Source organism: Gavialis gangeticus, unplaced genomic scaffold (genome assembly GCF_001723915.1).
Source record: "Gavialis gangeticus isolate Ggan-Ray unplaced genomic scaffold, GavGan_comp1, whole genome shotgun sequence".
Lineage (NCBI taxonomy): Eukaryota > Metazoa > Chordata > Crocodylia > Gavialidae > Gavialis > Gavialis gangeticus.
In genome coordinates, this window is record NW_017729024.1 from 77,272,570 (window position 1) to 77,283,701 (window position 11,132).

General features: G+C 45.0%; 1 protein-coding gene across 2 annotated transcripts in view; it reads right to left on the minus strand.

Annotated features, from left to right (window-relative positions):
* Positions 1-11,132, minus strand: part of MCC (mutated in colorectal cancers) — a 377,421-nt gene that overhangs the window by 83,384 nt on the left and 282,905 nt on the right. For both annotated transcript variants that reach the window (XM_019517272.1, XM_019517273.1), the window contains one exon: positions 6,484-6,690. In XM_019517272.1, the coding sequence (XP_019372817.1) occupies positions 6,484-6,690 (207 nt within the window). The remainder of the gene's footprint in view (positions 1-6,483; positions 6,691-11,132) is intronic.

An 11,132-nucleotide genomic window follows, 5' to 3' on the forward strand; every position in this document is an offset into this window, starting at 1 on the left:
GGGAAAGGCCAGTGGGACCAGGAATGATAGCAGAAAGATAAATCGACAGGAACTACAAGATCACATAAACAAGGCCCAGCAAATTGCTTGCCAGAATCTTCAAGTCATGCAAGAACAGCAGGAGACCCAGTATAATCAAAGAACGAAACCCAGGACATTCCAACCTGGAGACATATTATTAATATCGCTTCCAGCTTTGACGACTAAGCACTTCTCGATGTGGCAAGGCCCATTTAAAGTGACCCGTCAGGTAGGTCCAGTAGATTATGAGGTGCTCAAGACCGGGCACTCCCGTGAGTACCAAATCTACCATATCAACCTCCTCAAAGAATGGAGGGCACCATAAGGGCTGGATGGCGCAACACGAGGAAGCAGGGGAGGAGTTGGAACCCCCCTGCCCTGAGTTAGGGGATGGAACAACACAGAGGGTGCAAGTTCAGCTGGGGGAAGATCTGAATGCCAAGCAATGGCGGGAGCTGACGGGGATGATAGAAACCTTCTGGGATGTATTCCAAGAAACCCTGGGATGGGCATGAGGAATAGAATACAAGATCAAAATGCTGCTGGTTGCACTAGTCAGGGAATGATGGAGGCCTATACCTCAGCAATTACAACAGGAAGCACAGCAAGAGATAGAAAAGATGTGGAAGGAAGGAATTATCCTTGGCACAGTCCAATTGTCCCAGTGTCCAAACCCGATGGGTCACTCCACCTGTGCATCGACTTCCAAAAGTTGAATGCACTAGCGACCTTCAACCCCTTCCCCATGCCCCACATCACCCACCTCATTGAGAAAATCGGGGAAGCAAGGTAAACATCCATTATCAACTTAGCCAAAGAGTACCGGCAAATCCTGATGAGACTGGCTGAGTGCACCAAGACAGCTTTCGGAGCACCCTGGGGCCTGAGTTTGTATGAATGCCCTTTGGGCTGAATGGAGCTGCAGCCACCTTCCAGAAGCTTATGGATTCCCTGCTGGCACCACATGCAGCATACACGGCGGCATACATTGATGACATAATCATCTTCACCTCAGACTGGCCACAACACCTTGATGCCCTGAGGGCTGTCCTGGGAGAGCTCAAAGCGGTCGGTATGACTGCTAATCCAAAAAAAATGTAAACTGGCAGGTAAAGAGACCAAGAACCTGGGGTTTTGTGTCGGCTGGGAAACTATCTGACCCTTCGCGGACAAAGTGGATGCAATACACCGTTTCCGAGAGCCGCGCAACCGTCACCAACTCCGGTCCTTCTTGGGGCTCATCAACTACTATCGCAGGTTTATACTACACTTTGCAATGCTCACCACACCCCTCACAGATACACTCAGAGGACAGGCATCAGGGATGCTAAGATGGATGTCTGAAATGACAAAAAGCTTTGAGGATCTGAAGGAGGCTATGTATCGCGATGTGGTAGTACATACTCCTGACTTCTCTGCTCCTTTTATCTTATAGACCGACGCATCTGGCAGTGCCCTAGGGGCAGTCTTACTACAAAGATGGAGGAAAGATGAGCGCCTGGTCACATTTTGCAAGCTGCAAACTTAGCCAAACTGAAACCAGGTATGCCAACATAGAGAGGGAATGCCTAGCCATACACTGGGCAGTAGAGTATTTTAAATATTATCTGATGGGCTGGGAGTTCCTGGTGGTGACGGATCATGACCCACTGCAGTGGTTAACCAAAACACAGATAGAGAACACCTGCATAACCCACTGGGCACTCGCTCTTCAACCTTTCAAGTTCACGGTAATGCACCGCCCCAGCAAAGATAACCTTGTGGCGGATTTCCTCTCTAGATATATCAGCTCGGAGGATCCAGCTGAGAAGGCACGCCAAGCACATGAGAGGAAACACCAGACAACTTGGGATCCCCAGCAAGATGTCAAAATGCCACAAGGCAGCTTAAGGGGGGAGGTATGTGGTGGTAAGTCCCCACAGGCGCTAAGGGTGCTGGGGGCATCCCCAGGGTGAACAAGCAGGCCCCCTGTGCCCTGGTAAACTTACCTCCGGGAGCGGAGCCAAAGACACAGCTGCAGCTGCATGAGCTGGCATTATGCCAGCTCTTCAAACAGCTGTTTCCTGGGTGGGGCAGTGCCTGGCTAACTGCAGCAGCTGGTGCCACTGCCACAGGAAATTCAAAAACCCCACTGGAAACCAGCAGGGTGAGAGAAGGAGAGAACCAGTGGGGAGCTCGCCAAGCAGGCGGTCACTTTGAAGGCTGGTAATAGCAGCACTGCAGGCTCTGCCACCGCATTCAAAGCAGGGGAAGCAGCATCCTGCTTCAGGCTGGGTATGGTCTTTCCCCAACCACCTTAATTACAAAGCTCACAGGAGTGTCCCTCTCCCTTGGTGGGAGAAGGACGCCAGAGAACGGGAGCTCATCCCTCTGGGATAAGGGTCTGAGGCTCCCGGCGCCACAACATACAGGCAACTGACCAGTGCTGAAGCTGACGCCGGACCCCGTTAAAAGGGGGGCTTGCTGGGAATCGTGGAACCATGAGCAGAACACCAGAGTGGTTGGCAAGTGGACGGGGTATAGGGGAGACAAAGCCCCGAGGAACACTGCAGCCCTGTTGTGAGTACCCCCATCATCAGGTCACTTGGGAAGAAGAACACCACTGAACCCCTCCTTTCTTCAGGTAACAGGAAGTCGTGGCAAGTGAGTTGGGGGACCCCAAGGGGGTGGTGTGGTACTCACAGCGTCCACTAGAGATGCCACAGGGCATTTGATAACAGTCTTCAAATACCTATATGGTGGTTATTAAGAGGATGCTGACCAACTATTCTGTGTGGCCACCAGGTACAGAAAATGGAACAATGGTATTAAATTGCACCAAGGGAAATTTTGCTTCCTATTGTTATAGGAATCACAACTTGTGGTAGAGGTAACTTTTATTAGACCAACTAGATTTTTGCACAGACCCCTATATGTGTCCCTTTTAGACCAAGCTTCAGGCACAGGCCTTTGATATAAGATCAGAATGAAGCATGTGTGCATGAGCATGTGTGTATGTAAAGGCCCCAGACTTAGAAGCATTTACTTATAAAATGGATACGTCACACAGAGAAAAGTAGACCTCTGCATAGTGAAATTAGCAGCTACATTAGGGGCATCCCACTGAAATAAATGATTATCTCATTTACTAATGACCTGTGAGAAACAAAAATCCGTATGCAACTCATTTCTTAGCTACTGCTCTGCAAAGCAGCACAATCTGTTAACTGAATGCATTAAATATCTAATTCAATTAACTCTCTAACAAGCCTCAGAAAACCTATTGAGAGCACTTTGCTTGATTATAAACATTGGGCCAAAGTAACAGACCTATTGATTTGGTCAACTTCAACTTATTTTCTCCACCCAATTTAATTTGTGTAGAACAAAACCTAAGTTTTAGCAGGGTCTCCCATTCCACCCTCAAGGGAAATAACTTAAAGTGACTCTGGGTACAGGGTTGGTATGTAAAGGGTCAAAGAAAGCATTTATTATGTAGCAGCTATGGACACAGGTCACATTATAAATGCAAATATGCTTTCTAGCGCAACTATTACACAGTGTTACTGACACGGTCATCTAGAATAAACAGATTGCTCCAAAGGGAAATAAACTAATTGTTCTGTATATTAAGTGTGGCCCCAAACAGATTCAGTCTTATTTCTTTGCAGTTTATCACATAATGAACATACAGTGGTGACCTCTTCCTCTAGCTTCTACTTTAGTTTCGTCTTTTCACCTTACAGCATAAACCCTTCAATACCAGTGCTGTAACCTCAACTACTAGTCTGTCACATTTCTGTTACCCTAATAATGTCCGGTTTCACTTCCTGCACCAGGAATTCAAAATCAACAATTTTTTTTGCCCAACCTCCTCACATGAGTGTCAAAACATTTCAGTTGTTAATTCCTGACTACACCCAGTTAGGTAGATTAGGCATAGTCTTTTCACTATTGCCTCCCTGGCTACTGTTCTCATCAATATTATTTCCTTTCCCTCGCTATCCATTCTCCTGCCCAGTGATATATATATATTTTATCTAGTGCCACAGCCTTGGAGCCAAATGATTAAACCTGCTCCAAGTATATGACCATATGATATGGCATTCAAAGTACAAACAGCAGCCAGATCTGTGCTACCAGTGTAACCACTCTTTGGAGTTGACCCAGTAGTAGCAACTGTGGAAATATTTCCCTTATAAAGACAGACCCCTATATATGATCCTTTTAGACCAGGAGTAAGGCACAGGCCTTTGATATACCAGTGGATCTTAAATACAAAAGTGACACTGAAAACATTTACCTTATTTTCTTGGGGAAAAAAAAGAGAGAGAAGTCATTTCTACCTTATTTTACTGATATGTTCAAATATTTATATTTGTGATGAACAGCTTTCCTTTGCAGGAACTACACCAGTTAGATCCTGTTATATCATTTAGGTGTCTTATAAACGTCTGTTATTTTATCAGGTATGGAAGTCAATGTGCAACTGCCCAGGTTTCTTAAATACAGGTTTAAAAAAAATCATTCATTCTAGTGCTTCTTCTTCTGACATTTCAATTTCTGACTGCTCATGGGCAAGGAAAGGAGTTTTCAAAAAAAATATTGAGAGCTGACATGGCATAAAGAGATAATGATATAATGCATCAAAAATAAGGTTTACACTGTGCCAGCTGTTATTATACTTACCTGAGGTGAATTTGTATAATTAAAAGAAAAAAATGAACATTATCATGTTGAGAAGCTAATGAAGCATTCAATTAACTTTGTCTATATCTCAAGACACATCAAAAGCCCTAGCTAAAGAAAAAATATTATTAAATATCCAGTCTGAAGATCTCAGAGCTGAGAACTGCTTATACTTTATGGAAGACAAAAATGGTGCAAGAGAAAAAAAAAGCCAAATACAAACTCCATTTTCATATATACATTTGTACATAATAATGTAGTTAAGCACCACAACAGATCACAGGTATAATCAGTCTTAGTAGAAAATACACTAATTATGTTACATATGAACAGAAAGATTTGCCATGCAAGACAACTTATGGTTAGATATTTGCAGGACTGAAATAGCAAAGGATACTGTCCTGGGGATAATGAGAAGCAGGACCAGGAAACCCCGCCTGCGGGGCTCAGCACTGAAAAAGACACCAAAATGGAGGAAAAAAGGCAAAACATTTACTTACCTGCAGGAGAAGCAACGCTGGAATGCCGAAAGGAAAAGCCCACGCAGTTTAAAAGTTGTGCCTTTATGTGATTAAGGCCAGCAGGTGACATCACAAGGACGTACCAGCTGACAAGGATAAAAGCAGCTGCCGGCAACAGGGAGGAGAGAGTGAGTGAGGAGATGGAGCCTGTCTGCGCTGGCAAAGGACGGAGCCAGTGTGATCAGGGATCGCCCGGACGGCGAACGGCAGCAGAGGCTGCAAAGGATCTCCCCACCTGGGGTATTGAAATTGAGCCCCAAAAGGGGACGAGTATTTGGGGCGACTCACCCCTAAAACTGCTGGGGACGCACGCTGGTGGAGCCATTGAACCACAGCACGACAGGTGCAGTGAAACAGAGGGAGAGGTTGAAGCTGACCCCGAGGGAACGGGAGTCTCCCTGCATGATCGCTCCCAGGTACCAGGTTGGGGAGCCGGGCTGGGGGCAGCAAGGATAAGGGGACCCCAAAGGACCAGCATCGAAGGAGCACTACCAAGCATGGGCAGGAGGGCTTAGACAGCCAGCCAGTAGAACGCTGGACTGGAAGGTCCCTTGGGGCTTTCTTCTATATTTTTTTCTTCTTTTCTTCATTTTATTTTCTTTACCCCTGCCCAACAGGACAGGGGCACCCCCCCACCCCCCCCGTTGGCTCCAGGAGTAGAGCTGACCCGCTCAAGGGGGTTCCAGATCAAGGGCCTGAGGCAACTGACCATCCTTCCCCAAGGAGTAGGGGGGATATTGCCTAGGGCAATAAGGAGTGATGATACCACAGAGCACGCGCAAGAAACATCCATACCGGAGGGTTCCATTCCAAGACCAGGCGTCCTGCCAGAGGCTGGTATAAGGTTGGGGTGTAGGGGAGGTAAAGCCCCACAAACATCCTGCAAGCAGAGTCGTCATCCCTGAGGGGAACTTCGAGGCTGAACCCCCCATTGATTTAACATTCAAAGACATGGCAGGCGAGTTCAGGGAAAGCCAGAGGGACAACCAAAGCCCATCGTGGGGAACCCACAAAGCCAGAGAGCAGACATCCTCTACTGCCTGTGCCAAGGCGGCGCACGAGCGGGCATTCGAGGCCAGGCAGGAGCAGATACAGGCTAACTGTTGAAAAGCATTGACCTCTTAGAAATGTAGTATTCAAGCTAGTGGTTGCTCTTCTGTAGGACAGGGGTGTCAAACTCATCTGGCTATGTAGACAGGATAGGACTTGTTCAGATCGCTGTACCCAGAAAGGACCCTCTATAAACTGGGCAGACAGTTAGGGGGAGACTTACCCTTCTGCGTAATCTGTCCCTTTCTTCCCGGATAGCATTCATGGTAGCCTTGGTCCTGTTCAGCTCCTCCTCTTTGCTGCACAGCATGGCAGTGAGGCTCTCATTCTCTTCCCTCAAGCCAGCCAGCTCCTTTTCCCATCGAGATCTTTCTTCAGAGAAATTTGGGTAAAGGTCCCGTCCTAGTACACCTTCTATTTCCTCTACTGTCTGCAAAAACAAAGTGACACTAAAATAAAAAGGAGCAAGACAACAGGTTTTGAAGAGAGACCGTTAGCACATTAATCACCACTCTGTAATGATGTTAAAGGAGATACGTAAATTATATGTATGGTGTATGCCCCCACATACAGAATTAACGCATTTAAATTTGTACCTTTTGTTTAGTTTAACAAAAAATATTTTAAATTGAAGCTAAAATTATAGTATTTTATAATCTCCCCACTGTACAGCACCATAAGCACACTGACAGAAAAGGGGTGCTTTATAAACAAAATCACCATCTCATTTACATACATACATATAAACAATGCTATACAGTTTGCATTGACACAGGAACATTTCCTCTGAGGATCTCCAAGTATTTCCAGTGCATTGAGTAAGCCTCACCATAGGTAAGTGAAGTGCCTATTTAGCAAGTAAAACAACAGAAAGACATTTCCAGTTCGTGCCTGGCCCTTCAGCAGACATGCAGGGTAGGACAAAACCCGAAGACCTTCTCTTTACTCTAGCAGGCTTTGCTTCAGGGACAACTGCATCTCCACATGTGAGGGTGGCAGAAGGATGTTTCTTTTTATGCATCTGCAGGGACACCCTGTCCGCTTTGGGGAAATATGAGATAAGAGAAGGAACCTTAGCCAGGCATCTTGCAGGGAAAGGTTTCATTATTCATTAAAATGGTGCAGCCTTTACAGCCCCTATGTACGTAATGGCCCTAGGAAGGAACGGTGCACAGAGCCTTACACATCTTCCTCCTTGTCTGGACTGTATTTATTTCAAAGACACAAATAACACACTATGGTTGCCAACTGTCCTTGCTTTGGAAGAAGATGATCTGACTAGCAGTTTCTTTCTCTTGGTATGGGGTCACATTTCTCCTTCATATGTGCTTGTAATAGGTTCACAACTATAAACCTATTGACCCATACCGGTATGGATCAAATATCAAAATATGCTATTTGTTAGCAGGTGCCTACCCTCATTTACTGATTAGCAATCCCTTGTAATTGTTCTGCAACAAAAAAGCTGCAATCCTTCATTTATTATTTGTACCAAAATCTACAGGTCTCCAATAATCATATGCAGGAGACAAGACAGGCCATTTCAACACAACTTAACGCTTCAAGGAACATTTAAAATTTTGGATGCATGAATGGATTTCATTCTTGAAATGTGAAGAAGGGGAAATAAAACTCCTTAGAGACAGAGCACAGTAAAAGAGGGTATTGGAGAGTCTCTTGATAGTGAAACCAATATACTGGAAAGCCAGTCAAGGAGTGAAATCTCTTATTTGGAATAAGTTTCACATTTACAATTAAATCTACTTACTGGCAGTGGTTTAATATGCAACAAATCTGACACGTATTCTCTTTGTCAGCATCGCTAATTTGTTCTGATGCCCCTTTCAAACTAGTTTTGCCGCAGGAAGAAAAGGTGAAAGAGCAAAAATGATCAGTAAGAAAAGGAAAAGATTCCACACTCTTTACCCAAAGACCTCTTTTGGAAAAGAAACATAATAGGTTACATGTACCCACCTCTAACACTGACACTCATCCCGCTGCTCTGACAGGCACTATGACAGCAACTATGGATATAAATTAACTAAATCCAAATATAATCCTGACCTTAAACTCCCACAGTCTGATGAGACTGACTTCCATTTGCTGACTAAACAGTGGTTCTGGGTCTCTGGATGCTTGGATGCTTTGCCATAGCTCTGGTTTGGTGACTAGCACACCATGGTATTTGTGACAATGAATAAAAGTTAATTGGGACACAAAATACCTGTGTAACTACTGCATTACTGATTTTTCCTTCCACTCATTAATTAAACAGTGTTACAACAAGTTTGACTGTGTACAGTGATACATCAAAGGTACATCCAGGATCTAGCTTCATGCACTGTAATTAGACCCAGGAGCTGATGATCTGAGCACAGAAGTGGATGCCAGGAACACCTTAATTCCAGTCCTTGCTCTGACACTGCTTCCTGTGGTATCAGACAAAACATAAATTCTCCCCACCTCAGTTTTTCTCAATACCTTATGTCACAAAGGTGTGGCATAGAGATAATAGACAAAAACTTTAACAGATGTTTTAATCTTCACAGCTTCATAAGTGCTAGGTATCCATTACTTTGATAGTTATTTGATGTTCTAAATATCTTGAGCATTAGTCAACCTGCTCTATGTAAAGTTCTTAAACAAATGTTACTCTTACAATAACACAGATAGATGGGCAATCTGTTCATTTCAAGGTCTTGTATGGTTTGTAAAGCAGGAAACTGCAACTTGTGCAAGCTACAGGTTTTGTTTAGGTCAAACACTTACCAGCAACAGTATTAAAATGAAGATGAAATCTAATCAGCAAAGGAGGAGGACACAGTATTTCTACATATGTGGGCCTGCAGCCAGGAATATGGCTGTAAGTTAAAGCACAGGATCAGGATTCCCGGGCCCTGTTCGTGTTTCTGCCTTCTTCTAGGTGCTCTCATCTAATACCTCTCAAAGAAAAGAGGCACAAAACGGGCCTGGGGTCAGAGAAGCCAGTCTCCAGGCTCTGCATATATATTAACTGTACGTGCACTCTTAACTTGTTTCTGCCTTTGTAGGATTACATCCAAGGCAGTTTCTTCATCATCTTCTGAAAAGCCTGTGACCCCCTGGCTGCTATTATGATTCTAGCACTAACAACCCAAGGCTACGGCAAACAGGAAAGTATTTGCCTCCCCTATCCCTAGCTCTAAGTTAGTTATGCAAACAAATCATGTGGAGACAGGAGAACCAACTGCTGCCACTTACTTACACTGTAAACATCTGACTACTGTTTCACTCAGTAGAGCAGGGGTGTCAAAGATATGGCTGACAGGCTGGATTCAGCCTGTCAGCCAATCCGTGGTGCTGCCTGTTGCTCTAGTACGTGTCCCACATGCAGCATGTGTCTGTCCCAGTCTTCTGCTTGCTGTGTGCAGTATACACGGGAAGCTGGTGAGCAAACAGGACCAGTCCAGGGCATGTGATGGCTCTAGCATAGAGGGCTGGTCTGTGGGCCTGATTCTAGACAGCTTGATACCCCTGCAGCAAAGGATAGTTACCAGCGTTAAGCAAGCTAAAGAGTGTTCAAAGGCAGCTTCTGCATCTTAATCTGCCTCCTACCCCACTGAATCTACTTGCCGCACTTTCTGCATGAGCTCTCCAGTAGGTAGGTAAGAAAAGGCACATCAGTCTTTAAAGAACAATCTTGGTAACTGAAGATGTTTAATCCCAGTGCTCCATAAATACTGGATTCACAATTAAAAGCCCTAGTCCCAATTTTGAAAGCATTTCAAGAAACTCTTCCAAGATGCCTAATGGATTATCTTGCCCTTCCTTCTCATTCTCTCCCTCTTCACCTCCATCAGTGATCACTTCCCCAGACAACTACATTTTTTCTGCTAGAAGTACCAAACTCTGTCTTGAAGGTGACACCCAGAGGGAGGCAGACCATTGCCATTAGCAGTCCAAAGGCTATGAACTCACTTGAGAAGGTTAGAATGGCTACAGGCCTCCTTTGTTTCTGTAAGGCTTTCAGTTTAGCTCGCCCACAGCCACAATATAAACAAAGACAGAAAGGGAAGGAGATAGAACCTGGACGAAGAAGAAATAAGAAAATATTGCCTGAAACAATTAAACTAGATCACACAGTTTTACACTGCGATTGAAATAAACCTTACAAAGTGCTCGGATACTATAGAAGACAATCACTTTGTAAGCAACAGATTACATAGAGAAGTGTGGGAAGTCTTAGAAAAGCAATCAAATAAAATTTAGGCCATTCCAGACAGTAAGTTTTTAAATGTTTGATAAATAAGTGTGAGTCTGGTCACTTATACACTTTATAACTGACAATTCAGTAACCTGAGGAGTCAACGGGAGAAGAACATATTGGCTAAGGACAGACATTACACATAAACTGGTTTAATTGATCAGAAACTGGTTTAAACCTGTAACAGAACAGATGTTCAGTGCACATAAACCAGTTTGAAAATGGCTGAAACCCGTTTGAGCATGAGTGACTGGTGCCTCCTGAACCTGAGGGGCACCCACAGAAGCCGTCAGCAGTGGCAGCCCTGTCAGGGGGAGCACCAGCCCTACCAACAGCATCAGTGTTACACACTGGGGGGACACCGGCCCTGTCATGGGGGGCACGTGCAACCCCTACCAATCGCCTATGGGTTTGAGATAAACCTGGCTGAATGTAGTATTAGACTTAACTGATTTGGCTCAAACCTGTTTATGCAATGTCTGTCCCAGACCCGTTGCTAGTTTAAGTTAAATCAGACTCCCTCAGCATCCCAGCATGCTCTCTGGGCTGGGTGGGTCTCCACAGCAGAACTGGCCCCTCCCCTCTGCTCCCTGGCTGCAGCTCTGGCAGAGGCTGCAGGTATAGCGGCA